Raw genomic sequence first — 23,637 nt, forward strand, 5'->3', positions numbered from 1 at the left:
CGGCTGCCCCCCCTCCCCGCCTCCACCTCCCCGCCTCCACCTCCCAGCACCTCCCCGCCTCCACCTCCCAGCACCTCCCCGCCTCCACCTCCCAGCCCGCCCCCCCCTCCCAGCCCGCCCCCTCCCCCCCTCCACCTCCCACCACCTCCCCGCCCGCCCCCCCCTCCCCGCCCGCCCAGGGCTCAGGGCGCAGCGCCCAGCCCGGGAGCCCGAGCCCATCGCCGGGCGCCGAGGCGGCTCCGTGGCGGGCGCGCGCCTCGCACGCACGAGGCCCTGGGTTCGAGTCCTCGGCAGCACAGACGCAGGGCGGGCGGCTCAGCCCACGCCCCGCAGCCATTTTACAGATGGGGAAACTGAGGCCCGCGGGGCTGGGGGCCCCACCCCCGGGTGGTGAGGGAAAGAACGAAATCCAGAGGAGGAAAAAGGGAGCAAGCAGCAGCAGCAGCAGCAGCAGCAGCAGCAGCAGCAGCAGCAGCAGCAGCAGCAGCAGCAGCAGCAGCAGCAGCAGCAGCAGCAGCAGCAGCAGCAGCAGCAGCAGCAGCAGCAGCCCGCCCCGCCGCCCCGCCCGCCGAGCCGCCCCCGCGCGCATGCGCGCCGCCTGCCACTCAGGCGTCACTAGGCAGCGGTTGGGGCGGGGCCAGCTCCTCGAGCCGCGGCGGCGGTTGGCAGCCCCGCCCCCTCGGCGCATGCGCGCGGCGGCGGCCCGTCATCCCGCTCGGCGCCGGGGCGCGGTTGGCGGCGGCTGAGGGGCGCGCGCGCGCCTGCGCCGGCGTCGTCCTCGCGCACGCGCACGGCGGCAGCGGCGGCGGCGGCGGCGGCTCGGCGGCAGCGGCGGCGGCGGCGGCGGTTCCCGGCCGGGGCTGTGCGCGGCGCGGCGGCTCGGCGGCGGCTCGGCGGCGGCGGCGGCGCCGGGGCACTCGTGGGCGGCGGGGCCCGCGCGGCGGCGGCGGCGGCGGGGCGGCCTGCGCGGCCTGCGGCCTAGGCCCGGCGGCGGCGGCGGGCTCGAGTGCGGCGCGGGCGGCGCGGGCGGCGCCTCGGCCGGCGGCATGAGCGTGGAGGCGTACGGCCCCAGCTCGCAGACGCTCACCTTCCTGGACACGGAGGAGGCCGAGCTGCTGGGCGCCGACACGCAGGGCTCCGAGTTCGAGTTCACCGACTTCACGCTCCCCAGCCAGACGCAGACGCCGCCCGGCGGCCCCGGCGGCCCGGGCGGCGGCGCGGGGGGCCCGGGCGGGCCCGGCGGCGCGGGCGCGGCGGCCGGACAGCTGGACGCGCAGGTGAGCGGCACATGGCGGCGGCGGGAGCGGCGGGAGCGGCGGGGCCCGGGCCGCCCCGCCCCGGCGCCCGCCCGGCCCTTCCGGGAGGCCGCGGCGCCCCGGGGTCCCCGGCGCTGGCCCCGCCGGTTACGTAACCCGGGCCGCCCCGGGAAGGCGGGCTCGCGTGGGTCCGGCCCCTCCGGGAGCGCCGCGCCGAGCCCCGGGCTTACGTAACCCGCGGCCCCCACCGGAAGTTGGCTGTGCGCGGCGGCCGGGGCGCGGAGCCGGCGGCCGGGGCGGCGGCAGGTGCGCACTTCCGGGCGGGCGCCCCGCACCGCGGGTCCGCGCCCGCCGCCCCGGCCCGGCCCGGCCCGCCACAGGTGTCCCCGGCCCGGCCTGCGCCCCGCCCGCACGCGCGGGCCTGCCTCGGGGACGCGCCGGGGCACCTGGGCCAACAGGTGTGCGGCGCGGGCGTCCCCGCCCCCGGCCCGCGCCCCGACCCCTCCCCTCCCCCTCCCCCTCCCGTCCCCTCCCCCCTCTCCCCTCCCCTCCCCCCGACTGTGGGGTCGGGGTGGCAGCTTCTTGTTCTTTCCCAGCCCCGGGGCAGTGTGGGCGCCCCTTTGGCCTGGCCGCACCCGCTCCCATGCTGTTCTGGCCAGGCAGAGGGTACCTCGGGGAGTGGGGTGCTGCCCACCCCGCTGTCGTCCCGGGCAGCCGGACGGAGGGACCCGGGCGGCGGTGAGGCTCCAGGCCAGGGGCGGTGGGCCGCATGCATGCGAGCTGGCACTGGGCCGGCCCCTTCCCCGCGGAGCGGCAGCCTGGGCTGCGGGGCATGAACCCTGCTCAGCTCCAGGGCCCCCAGGCAGGGCTGAGCTGGGCTTTGTTCTTAGGGAACCCCAGGGCCCCCTTGCCTGTGGCCCACCTCTGACCCCTCCTGTTTGGGGGAGGGGCACGGCCGTCCTCTGGGTCTCTGGGGGAGCAGCGAGGTGGGGCCCCCTGTCCCCTGGACACTGGCGGCCGGCCGTGTGCAGTGCTTGGGAAGGGGCTCCTGGCTGACTGTCTTCAGGAGGTGACCCCACATTGGGGTCCAGTTGGGGTTCAGCTTCCCACAGCTTTCTTGTTCCCCTCCCCTCAGGGGCCCCTTCTAAACCACACAGAGCCAGGGAGCTCACCCACTGTTGCTTAGTACGAGTCAGAGTGGTGTCACCACCCCCAGAATCATTCTTAGAACCTTTTATCACCCCAAAAGAAGTTCCACAGCCCTCAGCTCCCCACCTCCCAGCAGCCAGCCACTCTCCCCTTTGTTTTTGTTAGTTGTGGGGCTTGAACTCTGGGCCTGGGCGCTGTCCCTCAGCTCTTCAGCTCAAGGCCAGTGCTCTACCACTTAAGCCGCAGTGCCACTTCTGGTTTTCTGGTGATTAATTGGATAAGAGTCTCATGGACTTTCCTGCCCAGCCTGGCTTTGAACCATGATCTTCAGATCTCAGCCTCCTGAGTAGCTAGGATGACAGGTGTGAGCCGCCTGTGCCTGGCACACTTTACCCTCTGAACCAGGGTCTGTTGCTTGGGAGGCGGGTCTTTTGGACCGCACTGGCACCCTCCCACCTGAACCTGCATGTTTTAAGGATGACAGGTGGCTGCCACCACACCCAGCCCTTGTTTGAGATGGAGCCTTGTGAACCTGTGGGCCCTGACTGGCTTCAGATCAAGATTTCTTGGTGTCTGCCTCCAAGAGCCAGCCTGGCTGTGTCTGGCTCTCACTTGGTCTGATGTCAGTGCCTTGCTCCTTTTTATTATTTTTTATTTATTTATTTATTTTTTGGGTCTGGTTGTGGGGCCTGAACTCTGGGCCTGGGCGCTGTCCCTCAGCTCTTCAGCTCAAGGCTAGCGCTTTACCAGTTGAGCCACAGCGCCACTTCCGGCTTTTTTCTTTTTGCTTATGTGGTGCTGAGGAATCGAGCCCAGGGCCTCAGGCATGCAAGACAAGCGCTCTACCACTGAGCCACCTTCCCAGTCCCCTTGGTCCTTTTTACAATTCAGTAATACTCCATTGGGGGCACTAGGTCCAAGGCATTTACCCGTTCAGCGAGCGGCTGTTGTACCTGTTGGCTGTTGTGGACGGTGTTGCCCTGTGCAGTCTTGGCACTTGGGTTCGTGTGGCAGTGCATTTGCAGGGAGTGGCTGGGTCCCGGTGTCCCTGTGTCCAGCCCTGGGAGAGGCGGTCGCCACGCTTCCCTGCAGCATCTCCTTGGGCTGCCAGGCCCACTGGTGCCCATCCTGCGCAGTGGCTCTTCGCTCTGTGGGGTGGAGGCAGATGGTGGGGGCTGGCTCACAGACAGGCAGCCCCGAGGCCCAGCTATGAGGTGCTGGCCTGAGGTCTAGGGACAGTGTTTTTGTTTTTTGTGGGTTGTGGGTTTTGAACTCTGGGCCTGGGCGCTGTCCCACACTCTTCAGCTCAAGGCCAGCGCGCTACACTTGAAGCACAGCACCACTTCCGGGTTTCTGGTGGTTTATTGGAGATAAAGAGTTTCTCGGACTTTCCTGCTCCAGCTGGCTTTGAACCGCGATCCTCAGATCTCAGCCTCCTGAGTAGCTAGGATGACAGGTGTGAGCCACCAGCTCCCGGCTGTAGGGACCGTTTTCCTTCTGAGCATCTGGCCTTTCCTGGGCCTCTCCTGCCTCACGGCTCTAGCAGGCGCTGGGGCTAGGCAGCCACGGGCCTGCAGCTGGGATGCTTCCTCCTCTACTCAGGTTCCTGAAAACAGAGCTGGGACCTGGGGCAGGAACAGGGGAGCTCCCTCCGGGGCCCCACCAGCCACACCCTCAGCATTAGCACTGGGCTCGGAGCTTGCTTGCGCCTCCAGCCTTGGGGGGACAGTGCTGGTTAGCTCGCCAAAAAAGAGGAAGAGGGTTGGTGGCAGGGACACAGGAGCCGCCCCTGAGCTTCTCTCGGGCTGGACTTTGACCTGCAGCCTACCTTGCCAGCACCTTCCGGCCCAAGGCTGCGCCCCCACCCGGCTGGCCCTGGCAGAGCTTGGCCTGCCCTGTTGTTTCAAGATGGGGACTCAAACTTAGTATTCATTGGCGCTCTATCAACTGAGCCAAGCCTCCAACCCGTGGCCCTGACACTTGAAACCCGACTTCCATTTGAGAGGCCTCTTCTACAAGCCCTGGGGGTCCAGGCCGCAAGTTCTCCCTTTGTGCAGTGAATTTCTCTGCCCAGGTCTAGGCCGACTGCGGAGAGGCTGACACCACACCACCGGGGAGCTCCAAGATCCGGACACGCTTCCTCTCGCCGCTCTCCCTGTGGAGTAGAGCGGCTCCCTGGCAGGTTCCGAGGGGCTCTGGAGCGTGGGCCCGTGTGTCCCCACGCTTACTGCTGCCTCTGCGGGGCTGCAGTTCCACCCCAGTGTGGCGGTGCCCACCATGTGGACAGGGCCCTGGCCTGCTGGGCTGGCTCTGATAGAAAACGGCCACGCTCGGGCTGCGAGGGCGGCCCCATGGCAGAGCGCTTGCCTCGCATGCGTGAGGCCCTGGGTTCCAGTCCTCAGCACCACATAAGCAGAAAAAAGCCCGAGGTGGTGCTATGGCTCACGTGGTAGAGCGCTGAAGAGCTGAGGGACAGCGCCCAGGCCCAGAGTTCAGGCTCCACAATCCACAGAAAAAAAGAAAAAACAGCTACGCCCCAGGGGCCCATGGATCATGCCTGCAATTTCAGCTACTCAGGAGGTTGAGGTTAGGAGGACTGTGGTTTGAAGCGGACCAGAGCAGAAAGTTGGAGAGATTCTTGTTTATTTGTGGTGCCGGTCCTGGGGCTTGAACTCGGGGCTGGGCTCCGTCCAGGAGCTTTTTTTTTGGGGGGTCCGGTTGTGGGGCCTGAACTCTGGGCCTGGACGCTGTCCCTCAGCTCTTCAGCTCAAGTCTAGTACTCTACCACTTGAGACACAGCGCCACTTCCGGCTTTTTTTTTTCTGTGTATGTGGTGCTGAGGAATCGAACCCAGGGCCTCATGCATGCAAGGCAAGCACTCTACCACTGAGCCACCTTCCCAGCCCCCCTTTTCTTTTCTTTCATGGACTTTACCCAGGCTGGCTTTAAACCATGATCCTTAGGTCTCAGCTTCCTGAGTAGCTAGGATTTACAGTTGTGAGTCATGAGATTCTTTACTACAATTAACCAGCTGAAAGCCAGAAGTGGAGCTGTGGTTCAAGTGGTGGAGCACCAGCCTTGAGTTCAGAAGCCAGAGGAGAGGGTGAGGCTGTGAGTTCAAGCCCCAGGACTGGCACAGAACATGGTTGTCACTCTTCTGTGCCCACCCTCGTGGTCAGGACGTCAGGCGGGGCAGTGACTGGTGCCCTGCGGTGCTGGTTGAGCCTTAGCTCTGGGGCTGGTCTTCCCTCTGCAGCCCGGCCTGTCCTGTCCCAAGCCGACCCCCCGGCTGGCACGTGCGGCTGAGGGGCTGGGCCCTGCTCCCTCAAGTTGCTGCTGCTTTCAGAGGGTACCGAGCCTGCATGGTGCTGGAGTCGGGCTCCAACTTCACCCTTCCTGAGAAACGTGGGGACGGGGGGCGCTGCCGTGTGCAAGAGTGGAGAGCAGACCCACCCCGGGCTCCCTCCTCCGGGGTCCCCTCCCCCTCTCCCCTTCTGCAAGTCCCGCTGCCCGGCGGGCTTTCTGAATTGCCTTTGGTTAAATTACGGGGGGGGGGGCATAACTCGAGGCTCTCCCCATCCGAGGCCTAGCAGGGAGCATGCCTCATGGCGGGGTGTCTGCCCCTGCCCTGCAGGGTCCATGTCCTCACCTGCAGCATCGGCAGGGTGCGGTGCTGGTGCAGTGGGCGCCCGCTCCCACACAGCAGGGTCCGGGGCCACACCCCCAGCGGGGGAGGCCAGAGCCGCACTGCTGCGCTCACTTTTCTTTTTTTTTTTTTTTGTCTGTCGTGGGGCTTGAACTCTGGGCCTGGGCGCTGTCCCTCAGCTCTTCAGCTCAAGGCCAGCGCTCTACCACTTGAGCCACAGCGCCACTTCCGGTTTTCTGGTGGTTTATTGGAGATAGGAGTCTCATGGTCTCTCCTGCCCGGGCTGGCTTTGAACCGCGATCCTCAGATCTCAGCCTCATGAGTAGCTAGGATTGCAGGTTTTGTCGGTCGTGGGGCTTGAACTCTGGGCCTGGTCGCTGTCCCTCAGCTCAAGGTGAGCGCTCTGAGTTTCTGGTGGTTCCTTGGAGATAAGAGCCTCACAGTCTTTCCTGCCTGGGCTGGCTTTGAACCTCGATCCTCAGATCTCAGTCTCCTGAGTAGCTAGGATGACAGGCGTGAGCCACCCGTGCCCGGCTGCTGGGGTCACTTCTGTGAGGAAGGATGGCCGCGGCCTCCGGCTGGAGGAGCGCGTGTGGGCACAGCTGCTGTGTTTCAGATAGCCGTCGGGGAGTGGGCTGTGGCTGTGGTGGAGCCTGGGGAGGGCCCTGGGGGGAGGGCGCCGGCCCCCAGCTCTGGGGCTCTGGGATTGGGGAGGTGGCGGGGCGCCCTTGGCCTTCTGAAGATTGGGAGTTTTTCAGAATGAGCTGTGCAGCCAGCTGTGGAGGGGCCGGCGCCCTGTGTTCGTGTTCACACCTTGCGGTGGAGAGCAACGGGGACTCGTTAGGTTTGGAGCATCCGGCTCGCTCTTAACAGTGCTGTTGGTCCTCTGGGGTGCTGGCGCTTCTGGGTGTGGGGCCACAGGGGGTGTGGGGCAGACACGGAGGTGCTGTGGACAAAGGCCTCGAAGGGCAGGCACGGCCCAGCTGAGGGCACAGGGCCGTTGTGCAAAGGTGCGGGAGGCGGGCGGTTGCCGGTGCTGTGGGCGCTCTGCTGGCTGTGAGAGGGCGCTTTTCCTCTGCAGGACCCTGCGGGCCGTGGCTGCCAGGCCACCTCAGGGGCCTGCCCTCAGGCCCCGTGCGAGGAGACAGACCAGGCCGCTGCCAGCCCTCTTCCCGGCCCACCCCGGGGCATTTCCACACGTGTTGATCTCTGGAGTTTCAGAGTGGGTGGAGAAACTGCAGTCAGGTGCTGGTGTGTTTGGGAGTGGGTAGGCAGGTGGAGAGATCCTCCCCCCTCCCCCTTCCCTCCCCCTCCCCCCTCTAGAAGCCTTGTGGCTGGGCTCCACTGTCTCCTGGAGCTGTGGCGTGGCCTTAAGCTCACTGAGATCCAGCTGTGTCCGTGACCAGGGCAGGGCAAGTGCATGTGGCGTGGATGAGCAGCTTGGTCCTCCTGGTGGTGTGGGGGTCTCTGTCCTCTGCAACCCCGTCTACAGGAAAGCATCTTTCTACAGGAAAGCACTTGAGTTAAGGGCCCAGTGCTTTTACTTAGTGTGCGTGTGCGTGTGTGTGTGTGTGTGTGAGAGAGAGAGAGAGAGAGAGAGAGAGAGAGAGAGAGAGAGAGAAAGAGAAAGAATATGTCTGTCCTGGGGCTTGAACTCTGGGCCTAGGCACTGTCCCTCAGCTCTTCAGGAGTGCTATCTACCACCTGAGCCTCACCATCACTTCCGGTTTTCTGGTGGTTTATTGGAGATCAGAATCCCACGGTCTTTCCTGCCCGGGCTGGCTTTGAACTACAATCTTCAGATCTCAGCCTCCTGAGTAGCTAGGATGACAGGCGTGAGCCACCAGTACCTGGCTCTTGCTTAGCTTTTGTTGTTGTCGTTCAAGGCTAGAGATCTACCACTTGAGGCATTGCTCCACTTCTAGCTTTTTGGTGCTTGTTTGGAGATAAGCTTTGTCTGCCTGGGCTGGTTTTGAACCAAGACCCATAGGTCTCCTCAGCCTTGTGAGTAGCTAGGGTGACAGGTGTGAGCTGCTGTCGCCAGGCTGGCTTGTTTATATGCAGAGCCTTAGGAAGCCTGGGCAAGGGGTGGGGTGCTCTGCCACAGCACCTGCCTGCCATGTGGGAGCCCCAGGGTGTCCCCCACACCTGGGAACCACAGTCCCTCCTGGGCCAGGGCAGCGCGCGCGCTGGTGGGAGGGCTTGGTGGGAGCAGCAGGGGTGGGGCTGCCCTCCTGGGGAGCTCGTGTGGACTGTCAGGGCCGTTCTGGTTGTGGACCGTGGTTTGGCCCAGGTTCTGCCTGCAGAAGTTGCACGCTGTCTCCTGCCTTGCGCACAGACAGCTGCCAGAGCGTGGCCCTGGGTGGCCGGGGAGACGGCCATCAGAATTGCAGCTAGCCGGGTCCACGTCGGGTGAGTGAACAGACCTGCTCAGGCAGAGGTGGAGTGGGTGGCACTGGTCAGGAAGGGCCACGTGCGTGCGTGCGTGGAAGCGCGGTCATGCTGCCCCGGCCCAGGCTGGTTCTCCCACAGTCGGTACCGTGCTGCTGGGCTGCAGAGGAGGGTGGCCTGAGGCTGGTCTGACACAGGCCAGTCAGCCGCAGGGGTCTGCTTAGTCCCCCGTCCCCCCGCAGCGCAGGCACAGGCATGTGGCGGGCATCTCCAGCTTTATGAAGTGAGGGCGGTGATGCACTCCAGGGGCCTGCCTGCCTGTGGGTGATGTGCTCTGTGCCCCCCTTCTGCGCTCGCCAGCCACCCTGGGGCCAGGCCGTGGGGCGGGGTGGGTGCAGAAGCTAGGACTTGCTGCAGGGGGGAGGGGAACGCCGGACGCAAGCCGGAAAGGACTCAGGCTTGGGTTCAAGGCCCACCTGGGTCCAGAGTGGCGGCCTTCCCTCGCTGGGAGGCCTGAGCGACATTGTGTTTCGTGTGTTTTATAACTGGCTCTTGAGGGGCAGCACTAGCGTGTGACCACAGGGCTGGCTGCACCGCAGCCGGCCAGGTGTGCACTGACTGCCGCCCACAGCCTCGTGCTGTGCACTAATTGTTTTGTGGGGTTTTGTGTGTGTGTGTGTGTTGTTGTTTTTAATTATCAGATGTGGGACTTGATCTCGGCCTGGGTGCTGTCCCTGAGCTCTGCAGCTCAAGGCGAGCACTCTTACCATTTATTTGAACCACATCACTTCTGGTTTTCTGGTGGTTTGTAAGAGTTTCGTGGGCTTTCCTGCCCAGGCTGGCTTTGAACCATGATCCTCAGATCTCAGCCTCCTGAGTAGCTAGGATGACAGGCATGAGCCGCTGGTGCCCGGCTGTATTTTCTTTATTTATGCTACTACTGGGGTTTAAACTTAAGGCCTGGGTGCTGTCCTGAGGTTTTCTGATCAAGGCCGACACTCTACCATTTGAGCCACGGCTCCACTTCTGGCTTTTTGGTGATTATTTGGAGGCCAAGAATCTCATGGACGTTGCTCCCTGTCCTGGCTTTGAACTGCAGCCTGCACATCTCAGCCTCCTACATGTGTCAGATGCCGGTCACGAGGGTCAGGCCACAGCCTCGGGGCCCTGTGTGTCCTGCTCGGCCTCGGCCCCCACTGCTTCTGGCTGGGTTCTGACTGGGGCCACCAATGGCTGATGTGGGAACTTGCGGCGGGGCTTTTCCAGCCTCAGGTGGTTTCTGCTCTGTCTGCTGGCTCAGACCTGCCCCGGCCCCGGGCCCCCTGCCCCGGCCCCCGCCCCCGCCTCTGCCCCTGCTGTGCACCACCTCCTGCTTGTGGCACTCAGCAGCTGGGGGGTGTGCATGGTGCCCATCGGTCCATTCACAGCCAGCCTGTGTTGGAGTTCACTGCTCCAGTCAGCTGAGGTGCAGGGCAGGTCTCCCAGGACAGGCTTTGCCTTGGCGGCTGCGCTGTGGAGAGGGGGCTCTGCGGGGAGGGGCTGGCCCGCAGCTCTTTAGCTCCTGCAGCCGGGCCACGTGGTGCAGTGGTGGGCGGGGCCTGGGCCGCTGGGGCTCTTTTGAAAAACTCAGTTTTAAATTTATGTATGGCATTCATTTTTATATGTGTGTGTAAATGTTTAAACACATATAAAGAGGGTGTGTGTGTGTGTGTTGTGTGTGTGTCAGTCTGTCTCGTCTCCAATCCTGGGACTTGAACTCTCAGCCTGGGCACTGTCCCTGAGCTTTTGTGTTGCAGGTAGTGCTCTCCCCTTTGAACCACAACTCCATTTCCTGCATTTTGGTGGTTAATTGAAGCATCTCGTCTCAGGGACTTTTCTGCTTTGAAGAGCAGTCTTCAGATCTCAGCCCCCTGAGTAGCTAGGATTACAGGCATGAGCCCTTGGTGCCCCACTGTATTTCTTTTTTCTTTTTTTTTTTTTTTTTGGGTCCGGTCGTGGACCTGAACTCTGGGCCTGGGCGCTGTCCCTCAGCTCTTCAGCTCAAGGCTAGCGCTCTACCACTTGAGCCACAGCGCCACTTCCGGCTTTTTTCTTTTTGCTTATGTGGTGCTGAGGAATCGAACCCAGGGCCTCAGGCATGCAAGGCAAGCGCTCTGCCATTGAGCTACCTTCCCCGCACCTGTATTTCTTTTTTAAGTAGTTGTCCAGTTCACGAGTCAGACAGCGGAATGCACCTGGGTCAGCATCGGGACGGCTTTGGCTGGAGTGGCGGGTGCGCCCGGGCGGCCTGGTGATGGTGCCGCTGTCCCTCTGCAGGTTGGACCCGAGGGCGTCCTGCAGAATGGGGCTGTGGATGACAGTGTGGCCAAGACCAGCCAGCTGCTGGCAGAGCTGAACTTCGAGGAGGACGAGGAAGACACGTACTACACCAAGGACCTCCCCATCCATGCCTGCAGGTAGGCACGCTCTGGGGGAGGGAGGGTCCCTGCCCTTCCTGGGGGTGCGGACTCGTGAAGGGGAGTTGGGGGTGACCTGAGCCACCAGTGTGGGCTGGCCGGGAAGCTGTGGCTCCGGCGTGGCCCAGCTCTCCTAGCCGGGCGTGTGCGGCCCCTGCCCACACCAGCTGTGGCTTTGGTCCATGGGCTGCCTCCGGCAGGCACTAGCGCCTGCCCTGGCTGCACTCTGGCCTGGTCTTGGCCCCACCGGGCGTCACGTGCACGTAGTTTAAGATTGACACCGTTAGCAGATGGTGGCTCAGGCCCGTCACCCCAGCTACTCAGGAGGCTGAGATCTGAGGATCCTGGTTCAGAGCCAGCCCGGGCAGGAAGGTCCGTGAGACTCATCTCCAGTAAACCACCAGAAAACTGGAAATGGAGCTGTGGCTCAAATGGTCAAGCCTTAGCCTTGAGCAAAAAGCGCTCAGGGACAGTCACTGGTGGTTGTGTGCAATGACACCTCCAGCTTGTCCTGCCTGCTGCTGGGCTGGGCTGCACAGCTCCCCCTCCCTCCCGCCCCCCTGGTGACCTGGAGTGGGGGTGGAGGGAGAGATGGGGGCCTCTCCGCCATGCGCTCTCTGAGCCAAGCCCTGGCCCTGCATGCTAGCAGAGCTGTCTGTGGAGCCAGGGAGTCCTGGAGAACGCAGGCCAGAGGCATTCCTCTGCCTGACAGCCTGGCCCTGTCTCCGTCCCCAGGACCACGGCGCCCTCTGCTGGCGCCCTGTTGCAGGTGCCCCTGGAGGAACTGGGGCACTCGGCCCCACCTCCCTCCAGCCTGGCCCCGCCCCACCCCACCTCCCTCCAGCCTGGCCCCCCCCCCCCCCACGCCACTTGGACTGTGTGGTGGCTGTCACTGGGCCTGTTGGGTGGTTGATTTATTTTGCTGGTCCTGGGGCTTGAACTCAGGGCTGGGCTCTGTCCCTGGGTGGTTTTTGCTCAAGGTTAGCTTTAGGCCCACAGCACCACGTCTGGTCTTTTAGTGATTACTTGAAGGTAAGAGTCTCATCAGCTGGGTTTGAACCATGGTCCTCAGGTCTCAGCCTCCTGAGTAATTAGGATTGTAGTAATTGGGATTGTAGTGAGCCACCAGGGCCTGTCTTGAGGACGTGTTTGATGGAAAACGGCAAGCATGTTGTAGGGAAGGGATTCAGTAAGTCGCTGCCAAATGCAAGCCAGAGTGCCCACTTGCAGTGGTAACTGTTGACGTTGGCCTTTGTTCAGTTACTGCGGAATCCATGACCCCGCCTGTGTGGTGTACTGCAACACCAGCAAGAAGTGGTTCTGTAACGGCCGCGGGAACACTTCTGGCAGGTAGGTGCCTCCGCAGAGGCGGCTCCGGGTCCTGGCGTGGAACTCGCACTCACCGCAGGCCGGCGCCGCCGCAGCGACGTGGGCAGACCCCCACTCAGGCGCTCCAGGTGGTGCTCAGAGCAGGGCTGAGGCCTAGAGATTGTGAAGGAGATCTCCCCTTATGATAACAAAACACGCCTGTCCCTCTTCCGTGTCTTTTCTGCTCGTGGCTGTCGCGTGCACTCTGCTGTGTGGGAAGTGTGCTTGTAGAGCAGGAGTGGCTTCTGCTCAGCGCAGCCAGGAACAAGCGCGCAGAGGGCCTCGGGGCAGCTGTGGCCTGGGGCCCGAGGGCTCTGCCAAGACCTGGGCGGTCAGAAGTGGTCTGCAGCTCGCTCAGGATGCCTTGGTCAGGGCCCCTGGGCCCGGGCCGCCCCTTGGCACCCTGAGTGTCTGAGGACGAGCGAGCTCGTGGGGAGTCATTCCTGACGATGGGCACAGCCAGGAAAGCCCGGGTGGCCAGGCGCCAGGTTCTCCCCGCCCCCAGCAGCGCAGTGCCCGGGGCGGGCTGCAGGGGGCGGCCCGTGCCTGTGGCAGCCCTACCTGTGGAGCCGCCGCGGGCGTGGGGGAAGAACCCGGGACGGGGAACGGCTGTGCTGGGGAAGCGTTGTGAAAGTTGGGGTTGAGTTTCCTGCTGGGAGGAGAGCGGCTGGGGGCCCTGGGGGGGGGGCAGGTGGGGCGGAGAGCGGCTGGGGGCCCTGGGTGTGGGGGCAGGTGGGGCGGAGAGCGGTTGGGGGCCCTGGGTGTGGGGGCAGGTGGGGCGGAGAGCGGCTGGGGGCCCTGGGGGGGGCAGGTGGGGCGGAGAGCGGTTGGGGGCCCTGGGTGTGGGGGCAGGTGGGGCGGAGAGCGGCTGGGGGCCCTGGGTGTGGGGGCAGGTGGGGCGGAGAGCGGCTGGGGGCCCTGGGGGGGGGGCAGGTGCGTGCGGAGAGCGGCTGGGGGCCCTGGGGGGGGGCAGGTGGGGCGGAGAGCGGCTGGGGGCCCTGGGGGGGGCAGGTGGGGCGGAGAGCGGCTGGGGGCCCTGGGGGGGGGCAGGTGCGTGCGGAGAGCGGCTGGGGGCCCTGGTGGGGGGGCAGGTGCGTGAGGAGAGCGTCTGGGGGCCCTGGGGGGGGGGCAGGTGGGGCGGAGAGCGGCTGGGGGCCCTGGGGGGGGCAGGTGCGTGCGGTTTGGCGTGGCCGCGCTGCTCACAGCGCTGGGGCTGAGTGCGGTTCCGCGGTCCCGCCGCAGCCACATCGTGAACCACCTGGTGAGGGCCAAGTGCAAGGAGGTGACGCTGCACAAGGACGGGCCGCTGGGCGAGACGGTGCTGGAGTGCTACAACTGCGGCTGCCGCAACGTCTTCCTGCTCGGCTTCATCCCGGCCAAGGCCGACTCGGTGGTGGTGCTGTTGTGCCGGTGAGGGTGCGGGCGGGGCGCGGCGGGCGGGGCGTGTGCGCCTGGCGGGGCGCCTTCCTGAGGGGGCTCTCCCGCCCCTCCCTCCAGGCAGCCCTGCGCCAGCCAGAGCAGCCTGAAGGACATCAACTGGGACAGCTCGCAGTGGCAGCCCCTGATCCAGGACCGCTGCTTCCTGTCCTGGCTGGTGAAGATCCCGTCGGAGCAGGAGCAGCTGCGGGCGCGGCAAATCACCGCGCAGCAGATCAACAAGCTGGAGGAGCTCTGGAAGGTGAGGGCTGGGGTGGTGCTGGCTGTGCAGGACCCGGAGCACAGACAGGCCCAGGGACAAGGCCCGCCAGAGAAGGCGCCGTTCCAGGCCCGGTCACACAGCGCCACGCCCCTCACAGGAGAACCCCTCAGCCACGCTGGAGGACCTGGAGAAGCCCGGAGTGGACGAGGAGCCGCAGCACGTGCTGCTGCGGTACGAGGACGCCTACCAGTACCAGAACATCTTTGGCCCCCTGGTCAAGCTGGAGGCCGACTACGACAAGAAGCTGAAGGAGTCTCAGGTGATGGCAGGACACCACCAAGCTCCCTACTGAGCCGCTTGCACCCTGGGCGGCCGGGCCTGCGGCTGCTGCGCAGTCCCAGCTCCCCACTCACGGGAGCAAGTGCCAGCCCGAAAGCCAAGTCACACCCTCCCGCTGTGTCTGTGGCCACCGGCGGGGGGTGGGGCGGCCAGGCCCCACCCGTGTCCAGCCCAGCACAGCCCAGCGCTGTCCCTGCCTGCTGCCAGCTGCTGACGGGGCTCTGCCATGTCTACCCAGCCCTGTCTCTCCGGAGCACCCGGCCCGCAGGGGCTCCTGGCCCCGTGTCTGGGGGGCTGACCCGGGCTCTTGTTTTCCATGTGCTCAGACTCAAGATAACATCACAGTCAGGTGGGACCTGGGCCTTAACAAGAAGAGAATCGCCTACTTCACTTTGCCCAAGACTGACTCTGGTAATGAGGATTTAGTCATAATTTGGTTAAGAGGTGATTTTAAGTTTTAAAATACTTGTGACCATAAGTAGTGTAACATTCCTAGATCCCCTCCCTGTAATGTGTCCCCTTGATTTGCACCGCGTGGGAGCTGTGCGTGGGAGATAACCCGCTCCTCCCATCTTCACACCGCAGACATGCGGCTCATGCAGGGAGACGAGATCTGCCTGCGGTACAAGGGCGACCTCGCACCCCTCTGGAAGGGGATCGGTCACGTCATCAAGGTCCCGGATAGTATCCTTCACATGCTGGGGCCGGCAGGAGGGGGGCAGGGACCAACCACGGGTCCCTGCCTGTGTGTGTCTGTGTCCCCTCCCTGTCCGCGCGGTCTTGGAGGGCCCCACGGGGAGGGGTGGCAGATGTCCCCGCGTGCTCTGCTGCGCCACCCACGGGTGCAAGAGCGCGAGTGGCCGGGGAGGTGGCTTTGGACAGAGAAGCAGGCTTAACTCAGCGTCCAGATTACGGTGACGAGATCGCCATTGAGCTCCGCAGCAGCGTGGGGGCCCCCGTGGAGGTCACCCACAACTTCCAGGTGGACTTCGTGTGGAAGTCCACCTCCTTTGACAGGTACGCAGCGCACGCGGGGCGCAGCTGCTTGCTGGGCCCGGCTCCCGCCAGGGGGCTGGCTCCCCAGGGCAGTCACTGACCCTGCTCTCATCCCAGGATGCAGAGCGCCTTGAAAACCTTCGCTGTGGACGAGACCTCGGTGTCGGGCTACATCTACCACAAGCTGCTGGGCCATGAGGTGGAGGACGTGATCATCAAGTGCCAGCTGCCCAAGCGCTTCACAGCGCAGGGGCTCCCAGACCTCAACCACTCTCAGGTTTGCAGGGTCCCGCTGGGCGGGCGTGCGTGCGTGCGTGCATGCAGATCTCTGCAGGGCGGGCTGAGTGAGCCCCTTTTGAGACGCAGGCCTTGCAGGTGTATGCCGTGAAGACCGTGCTGCAGAGGCCACTGAGCCTCATCCAGGGCCCGCCAGGCACTGGCAAGACGGTGACGTCGGCCACCATCGTCTATCACCTGGCTCGGCAGGGCAATGGGTAGGCAACGTGGCCCGTGGGCGAGGCTGCGGAGCCTCAAGGCCCACGGTCCCAGCGGGGTCTGGTCGGGGGCAGGGCGCCTTCCTGCATGTTGGGTCCTGGGCTGTGGGCTGGCACGCGTGGACAGGTGGCAGCAGACAGGGCAGCGCCCGTGGCTCTTGTCGACACAGCTCTTAGGCTGGCGGGGCAGGGAGGCTGGGCCCGCTCCCTTCTCCCTGGGCGACGGGAGCCCCGGGCTGAGGTCGAGCCGTGCCATCCCGCCCAGGCCCGTGCTGGTCTGCGCCCCGAGTAACATCGCCGTGGACCAGCTGACCGAGAAGATCCACCAGACCGGGCTGAAGGTGGTGCGCCTGTGCGCCAAGAGCCGGGAGGCCATCGACTCGCCGGTGTCCTTCCTGGCCCTGCACAACCAGATCAGGAACATGGACAGGTAGAGGCCTCGGGCTCGGGCCGGGCTTGCCCTGTGGCCAGCACGGGTGGAGCCCGCCACCCATCTGCGTCTGCTTACAGCATGCCGGAGCTGCAGAAGTTGCAGCAGCTGAAGGACGAGACCGGGGAGCTGTCCTCGGCGGACGAGAAGCGGTACCGCGCCCTCAAGCGCACCGCTGAGAGAGAGCTGCTCATGGTGAGCGGCCCGGGCCGCCCCAGGGGCGGGCCCCAGGGTCTGTGGGAGTGGCCGCTACCTGGGCCGGTCTGCGGGTGTTGAGGAGAGTGCTGGCTCTGGGTGCTGTGCAGGACCCGGCGGGGCACTCACGCGTGCCTTCCCAGCCCTCCGAGGTTGAGGCGGGAGGATGGGACGCTCAGGCCGGTCTGGCAGCATGCAGACCCATCGGAAATGCACGAGTGCCGTGGTCAGGAGGGTTGGAGTGGGCCCCTCTGGGCGTCCTGGTCCTGCTGGTGTGGACCGTGCGGTGCCCTGACACCCCTGCCCCCCTAGAACGCGGATGTCATCTGCTGCACCTGCGTGGGCGCGGGCGACCCCAGGCTGGCCAAGATGCAGTTCCGCTCCATCCTCATCGACGAGAGCACACAGGCCACTGAGCCCGAGTGCATGGTGCCCGTGGTCCTCGGGGCCAAGCAGGTGGGCCCCCTGGGAGCCCTGTGGGGCGGGGATGACGGGCCCGTGGGGTGCCAGGGCTGCTCCTCACGGGCCCCGCCGCGCTCTCCCCAGCTGATCCTGGTGGGTGACCATTGCCAGCTGGGCCCGGTGGTGATGTGCAAGAAGGCGGCGAAGGCCGGGCTCTCGCAGTCGCTCTTTGAGCGCCTGGTGGTGCTGGGCATCCGGCCCATCCGCCTGCAGGTCCAGTACCGCATGCACCCCGCCCTCAGCGCCTTCCCCTCCAACATCTTCTACGAGGGCTCGCTGCAGAACGGCGTCACCGCAGGTAGGGCTGGAGCGGAGCGCCGGGCAGCCGGCGGCCTGGGTGGGGGTGCCCCCAGGCTCCACAAGACCTGGACTTGAGAGCAAGTCACTGCCCTCCGGAGATGGCAAAGCCCCGAACCCCAACCGGAGCCTCGCCCTCCGTGGGCCTCATGGCTCCCCGCTCCCACTCCCTTGACGGTGATGGCTGGACGGCAGGCAGGCCACGCTGGACCACGGGAGTCCACCCACGCCCTGTCAGGCACACCGAGGGGCATGGGGGTGTGGGTCCTGCAGGAGACTCACCTGGGGCTCACGCTGGCGCAGCGCAGCCGTCCTGGACAGAATGGACTTGTCCCCAGGGCTCCCTGGACAGGCAGGGCCGCCATCTGCGAGGTCATGTGACCAGAGGGCCTGTGGCCCTCACAGCCTGCTCCCCCCCGGGCGTGGCACCGTGGGGGCGTGGACCTGCCCCTCTCCCCGCACGTGGCACCGTGGGGGCGTGGACCTGCCCCTCTCCCCGCGCGTGGCACCGTGGGGGCGTGGACCTGCCCCCAGGAGTTGCTGCCCTGTGGCTTCAGGTGGAGCCGCCGCCATCCAGTTCCCTCCTTCCACCCATGTGAGCGCAGGAGCCCGGGCTCAGGCGCTTGGTCCCCAGACCCACGCGCACCCCACCCTCGCAGGGAAGCCGCGGAGAACAAGGCCCCTCCTTGCGCAGTGCGCTGCTTCATCAGTTGTGGGGTTTTGGTTTGGTGCGGAGCTTGAGCGTGGTGGGTGGCGCTGTCCCCGGCTCCAGGCCGCACCGCACACTTGAGCCCCGGCGCCGCTCGCGGCTTGTTTTGTGATTGATTGGAGGTGAGTCTCGTGGGCTTCCCGTCTGTGCTGGCCTCTGAACCACGATGCCCACGTCTCAGCCGCCTGAGCAGCTGGGACTCCAGGTGTGGCCCCTGGCGCCCGGCCGGCCTTGTTGTTTTCCACATCTATGCAACATGAGGCTTTCCTGTGGCTGGGGCGAGGTCAGGAGGCTCAGAGCCGTGAGGGTTTTTCTGGGCCTGGTCTCTGCGGTGTTGGGGCGCTTAGCCATTTCCCTGTGAGGACCGGAGGCTTCCTCCGTGAGGGGCCGTGGGGCTGCCAAACGTGGGTCCTCAGTGGTCACCTCATCCCCTGGGACGCAGCGGTCTGCATTGTGTAGCCCTGCTCGAGGCCCGGGCTGTGTCCAGGCTGCCCAGCAGACCCTGCAGTGCCGTGTGGCTCTTGCTTCTCTTGCCCAGCCCCCACCGCTTCCTGGGGCTGCCAGGGCTCAGCATGCAAGTCACCCCACCTTCCCTGGGGCCCCCAGCCCCCTCCCGCCAGCCTGAGCTGTGTGGGGCGCCAGGACGGGCGGCACGGGTACCGTGCACCGGTGCCTGGCGTTGCCCGCTGCCCAGTCATGCACAGCAGCCACAGCCACCGCGCTGCCTCGGCGGCCGGGTAGGCCATCTGTTCGTCCATCCGTCTGTCTGTCGGGGTGCTGGTGTGGCAGGCTACGCTGGAGGGTTCCGCGGGAGTTATCCAAGGGCAGTGATGTTTCTCAAGGGACCTTTGTGGCCCTGGAGCAGCGTTCCGGATGGGCCGGAGGAAGCCCTGCTCTGTCCCTCACACCCACTGCCGTGTCCACGGGCCCCGCGGCGGCCCCTTGCTGACTGTTCGTTGCCTCTTCCCTGTCCTGTCCTCCCCGACGGCAGCTGACCGTGTGAAGAAGGGCTTTGACTTCCAGTGGCCGCAGCCTGACAAGCCCATGTTCTTCTACGTGACCCAGGGCCAGGAGGAGATTGCTAGCTCGGGCACATCCTACCTGAACCGGTGAGTGCCGCCCTGGCCAGAAGCCGGGGGCGGGCTTGGGGTGGGGGGCCAGGGGGCGGCCGTGTGAAAGCCGGGTGTCTTAGGACGGAGGCCGCGAACGTGGAGAAGATCACCACGAAGCTGTTGAAGGCGGGCGCCAAGCCCGACCAGATCGGCATCATCACGCCGTACGAGGGTCAGCGCTCATACCTGGTGCAGTATATGCAGTTCAGCGGCTCCCTGCACACCAAGCTCTACCAGGTGGGCCCATGGGGGGGTCATGTGACCCTGGCGGGGGTGGGCAGAGGGGCGGCCACACAGCACCCGGGCGCGGGGAGCAGCGGACGTGGGGCCAGGCCGCTGTCTAACAGGCCCCCACCCTCAGGAAGTGGAGATTGCCAGTGTGGACGCCTTCCAGGGCCGTGAGAAGGACTTCATCATCCTGTCGTGCGTGCGTGCCAACGAGCACCAGGGCATCGGCTTCCTCAACGACCCGCGGCGCCTCAACGTGGCGCTGACCCGGGCCAGGTGCGCCCCGGCCCCGGCCCCACCCCCATGGCTCCCCCGCACGCGCACGCCTGTGTTCTGGAGCCCTTGACCAGAACCTGATTCTCAAGCCCGGGTTTGTGGCTGAGTCTGCTGTAGAGGAAGCTTCCATGGCAGTGAGGGGTCCCTGCAGGACACAGGGCAGCCGCTGCCCCGCCCCGGGCTCCGAGCTGCCTGGTGCTGACACCCAAGTCCTTGCGTGGCTTGCTGTCCCCTAAAGTGCGACGGGGGTGGTCTGGGTCCCTTGGGGCGCAGCTCCTTGCGTGCGAGGGTCCCCGGGGCCGTTGGCCTCCACGTAGCTCGGCCTGGGTGGGTGCCGGGCCTTCAGCACCTGCACTGGCCACAGGTACGGCGTGATCATCGTGGGCAACCCGAAGGCGCTGTCGAAGCAGCCGCTGTGGAACCACCTGCTGAGCTACTACAAGGAGCAGAAGGCGCTGGTGGAGGGGCCGCTCAACAACCTGCGTGAGAGCCTCATGCAGTTCAGCAAGCCCCGCAAGCTGGTCAACACCGTGAACCCTGTGAGCCCCGCCCCCCCCTCCCCCCCAGCCACCTGCAGCAACCCCACACACACACACACCCCCGCGCCTGCAGGTGGGTGACACATTTCTCGCTTGCCTGCCATCCTGTAGGGGGCCCGCTTCATGACCACCGCCATGTACGACGCCCGCGAGGCCATCATCCCCGGCTCTGTCTACGACAGGAGCAGCCAGGGTGAGTCCCAGGCCCGGCCCAGTCCCCTCGGCCCCCCTACATCCTGTCTTGCTGTACTCCTGCCAGTAACCCAGCCTCCTTCCCTGCCGCCTCCGTGGTCACAGCCAACACACACGCACACGCACACCCCCGAAGGCCGGGGGCAGGTGTTCGCATGGCAATGTCTGCAGTGGTGTCTTGCAGGCCGGCCGTCAAACATGTACTTCCAGACGCACGACCAGATCGGCATGATCAGCGCGGGCCCCAGCCACGTGGCGGCCATGAACATCCCCATCCCCTTCAACCTGGTCATGCCGCCCATGCCGCCCCCAGGCTACTTCGGCCAGGCCAACGGGCCTGCCGCGGGTGAGCGACCCCGCGGCCCCGGCCTCCTCACCCCCGCCGTGATTGGTGCTTCCACTGACGGTCAGACTTCCAATGTGATGGTTGCCTTTCAGGCCGGGGCACCCCCAAAAGCAAGACTGGCCGTGGGGGCCGCCAGAAGAATCGCTTTGGGCTTCCTGGGCCCAGCCAGACCAATCTCCCCAACAGCCAGGCCAGCCAGGATGTGGCGTCCCAGCCCTTCTCGCAGGGCGCCCTGACGCAGGGCTACATCTCCATGAGCCAGCCCTCGCAGATGAGCCAGCCCGGCCTCTCCCAGCCCGAGCTGTCCCAGGTGGGCCCCTGCCCCCGCGGGCGGGCGGGCGGGCCCCACGCCACGCCTTGTGTGCTCCGCCCACTCACCTCTCCACCCGTCTTGTAGGACAGCTACCTCGGGGATGAGTTCAAATCCCAGATCGACGTGGCCCTGTCGCAGGACTCCACCTACCAGGGCGAGCGGGCCTACCAGCACGGCGGCGTGACAGGGCTGTCCCAGTACTAGAGGGTGAGCCCCCTCCCGTGGACGCGGCCGTGGCGGTGCACCCGAGGGCGCCCTGGCTTCCCTGGGCCTAGCGCCGGGCGGGTGGGGTGGAGGGTGCGCTGCGTCCCAGTCCCCCAGAGGGCCGCCTGCCACGGCCCTGCTGCCAGGTTGCTCGGGCTCTGTACCCCGGTCCCTGGCCATGCCCACTGCCCCTGACCACAGCCCTTGCCCTGTCCCCGCCCGCAGGTGGCGGCAGAAGAGCTAAGCTTCGTGGCTTAGTCCATCAGCATCTTATCCTGGGTAATAAAAATAAAATAAATGGATACCTGTTTTCCACTGCTAAAACTGAAGCACCAGTGTGTGAGCGACAGGAGAGGGCAAGCAGCAAGGGAGGAGCCGAGACCTGAGGAGGAGGAGCAGGAGGAGGAAGAGGAGGACGAGGAGGCAGAGCAGCAGCAGCAGCAGCGGCAGCAGCAGCAGCAGCGGCAGCAGCAGCGCCCGCTGGCGGCGAGGAGAGGAGCAGCAGCAGCGGCAGGAGAGCACCCTGCCTGCCCGCCCGAGCGCGGCCGCCCAGCCCAGGGCCCGAGACCGCCGCGCGCCTGGAGGGCGGAGACCCTCACTCAGAGTAGCCCCTTCCTCTGTTCTGTTCTTTCTTTTCTTTTGGATGAAAGGGGACTACGTTTTAGCAGAACAAACTTCGCATTTCTGCCCCAGTGGGCTCCCCACAGGCGGCTGCCCAGCCGTCCGCCCGCCTTCTAAGAAGGGTTCCTTTAATCTAGAAGGGTGTTTGGGGTTTCCTGTTTGTTTTTATTTTAAGATTCTCTCCGAGGAGTACTGAGACCGATCCTAAGTCCTAGTGGCACCCGGGAGAGGGGGACGCTTGTGCCAGGCCGTTTCCAAGAGCCCCGGCCCAGCAGCACTGCCTGCAGCCGCGCCCCGTGCCGGCCTGCCCGGGAGGGGCCAGGCCGGACCCTGAGGCTGGTGGGAGGGCGGCGGGGAGGGCATCCATCCATCCAGGGCTCCACGCGGAGGTGGATGGGAGGCCGGGTCCGGCCCCACGGTGCCCCATCCTGTGCCCTTTGACCCTAGGCCCCGGCCCCGCTGGTGGCTGCCACTGAGCTTGGCTGGGCAGGGCGAGCGTTTGTCACCAGGTGCAGAGGCGCCATGCTGGGCGCCCCAGCCCCTCCCCTTTCCCACGCTTCGGGCGCCCACCCCACCCGCAGCCCCACCGATCCACGAATCGAGGAGCATCTGTGCACACGGTGTGACTTGGTTTTGATCAATTTGTTTTAAGCTCTTGTCACCAATAAAACGTTAACAAACAGTGGTGGCCTTTCCTGGGGGAGGGGCGGGGGAGGGGACGGGCAGCCCGCGGCACCCTCAGCGGCAGCCGCACTCGTCGGCCACCATGTCCTCGTAGTGGCGCAGCACCACGTTGTCGCTGTTGTCGAAGAAGAGCACGGAGATGGGTGACAGGCGCGCGGGAACGCAGCAGGGCGGGCCGGTGGCGCCCGGCGCAGCCGCGTGCACCAGCGCGCGCAGCACCGCGTGGTTGAGCGCGGGCGGCGCCCCGGGTGCGGGCAGCGCGGCGGGCAGCGCGCAGTGGCCCTGGCAGAAGTTGGCCTGGAAGCCGCGCGGCGCGATGACCCAGCGGTGCCAGCCCACCTCGCGGAAGCTCACGTAGAGCCGGCGCGCGCGGCAGGCGCCGGCGGGGGGCGGCGCGGCCTGGCGCCGCGGCCGGGCCGGGGGGCGTGGGCACCGGCGCGGGTCCAGGCTCACGAGCAGCAGCGAGGCCTCGGCCAGGGGCGCGCAGGCGGCGGGCGCGCGGGGCCGCAGCGCCAGCGCCAGGCGGAGGCTGCGGGGCGCCGAGGCGTTGGCGGCCCAGGCGGCGCCCAGCAGCTCGGCGCGCACCGGCCGCTCGGGCGCGCGCACGGCCCGGCGCAGCAGCTCGGGGCCCGGGCCCGCCTCGCCCGCCAGCGCCACGCTCAGCTCCCAGCCGTCCGCGGGGCCCGCCGCGGCCGCGCTCCCCGCCGCGAAGCGCAGCTCCAGCCGCGCGCTGCTCGGGCGCTCGGCCGGCTCCACCGCCGACAGGTCGAAGGCCACGGTCCAGGCGGGGCACGGCCCGGCCTGTGCCGCGCCGGGCTCCGGGCGCATGTCCGCCGCACCTGGGGAACGAGAGCACCGGCTAGCGCCCAGGGCGCGCGCGCCGACGCCGGCCGTCGGAGGGCAGGGGCGGGCCGGGGAGGACGGAGGGGCCCCGGGTTCCCCCCTCCGGCGATCGCTGGCCGCACTCACCACGGCCCGGAACGTGGCGCACGATGTTCCCGGCGACCCCCAGCTCCTCCACGTGGCACGGTCGCGGCGGGGCCGCGGGGGACCCCCGCCACCCCGCCCGGGCTTCCCGGGGGTCACGGCGGCGGAACAGCCGCCACATGAGCGGAGGGACAGGCCGGAGCCTGGGGGCGCCGCGGGGCGCATGGCGCAGCCCGAGGGCCCGGAGGAGGGCGGCGGCAGGGTCCGGGGACGCCGGGGCGCGGGCCGGGGCGGGCGCGGGCAGCAGCAGGGCCAGGAGGAGGAGGTGAACGGGATGGAGCAGCGGCGGCATCTTGCTCCCAGCGCCG

General features: G+C 66.2%; 2 protein-coding genes across 4 annotated transcripts; one reads left to right on the top strand and one right to left on the bottom strand.

Moving 5' to 3' along the window:
• The first annotated feature begins 923 nt into the window (after positions 1-923).
• Upf1 (UPF1 RNA helicase and ATPase) lies at positions 924-21,455 on the top strand. 3 transcript variants are annotated; one of them, XM_042671166.1, is made up of 24 exons: positions 992-1,277; positions 10,759-10,898; positions 12,159-12,248; positions 13,509-13,676; positions 13,764-13,944; positions 14,063-14,224; positions 14,571-14,688; positions 14,830-14,928; positions 15,153-15,261; positions 15,358-15,517; positions 15,616-15,734; positions 16,000-16,164; positions 16,245-16,359; positions 16,672-16,815; positions 16,906-17,119; positions 18,819-18,936; positions 19,020-19,176; positions 19,301-19,443; positions 19,808-19,982; positions 20,094-20,175; positions 20,359-20,520; positions 20,613-20,830; positions 20,918-21,040; positions 21,263-21,455. In XM_042671166.1, the coding sequence occupies exons 1-23, from the start codon at positions 1,047-1,049 to the stop codon at positions 21,035-21,037; spliced, it is 3,390 nt and encodes a 1,129-aa protein (XP_042527100.1). In that variant the 5' UTR covers positions 992-1,046; the 3' UTR covers positions 21,038-21,040; positions 21,263-21,455. The 3 variants fall into 3 exon arrangements, with proteins under 3 accessions (XP_042527102.1, XP_042527100.1, XP_042527101.1); XM_042671167.1 differs by having other exon boundaries at positions 14,571-14,655; XM_042671168.1 differs by lacking the exon at positions 21,263-21,455 and having other exon boundaries at positions 924-1,277; positions 14,571-14,655; positions 20,918-21,042.
• A 941-nt stretch (positions 21,456-22,396) lies between these two features.
• On the bottom strand, positions 22,397-23,630 carry Gdf1 (growth differentiation factor 1). The gene is made up of 2 exons (XM_042671212.1): positions 23,312-23,630; positions 22,397-23,181 (listed from the first exon to the last, which is right to left on the bottom strand). The coding sequence occupies exons 1-2, from the start codon at positions 23,619-23,621 to the stop codon at positions 22,397-22,399; spliced, it is 1,095 nt and encodes a 364-aa protein (XP_042527146.1). The 5' UTR covers positions 23,622-23,630.
• Positions 23,631-23,637: the final 7 nt, after the last annotated feature.

Source organism: Dipodomys spectabilis, unplaced genomic scaffold (genome assembly GCF_019054845.1).
Source record: "Dipodomys spectabilis isolate Male_0828 unplaced genomic scaffold, ASM1905484v1 ptg000609l, whole genome shotgun sequence".
Classification (NCBI taxonomy): Eukaryota; Metazoa; Chordata; class Mammalia; order Rodentia; family Heteromyidae; genus Dipodomys; species Dipodomys spectabilis.

What these genes read in the sequence shown, in the direction of transcription:
- Upf1 (XM_042671166.1), top strand. Translation starts at nt 1,047, where the DNA reads ATGAGCGTGGAGGCGTACGGCCCCAGCTCGCAGACGCTCACCTTCCTG. An exon ending in CTGGCTCGGCAGGGCAATGG is followed by an intron (nt 15,735 to 15,999) that starts GTAGGCAACGTG and finishes CATCCCGCCCAG; the next exon opens with GCCCGTGCTGGTCTGCGCCC. An exon ending in TGGTCCTCGGGGCCAAGCAG is followed by an intron (nt 16,816 to 16,905) that starts GTGGGCCCCCTG and finishes CGCTCTCCCCAG; the next exon opens with CTGATCCTGGTGGGTGACCA.
- Gdf1 (XM_042671212.1), bottom strand. Translation starts at nt 23,621, where the DNA reads ATGCCGCCGCTGCTCCATCCCGTTCACCTCCTCCTCCTGGCCCTGCTG. An exon ending in GCGCCACGTTCCGGGCCGTG is followed by an intron (nt 23,182 to 23,311) that starts GTGAGTGCGGCC and finishes CTCGTTCCCCAG; the next exon opens with GTGCGGCGGACATGCGCCCG.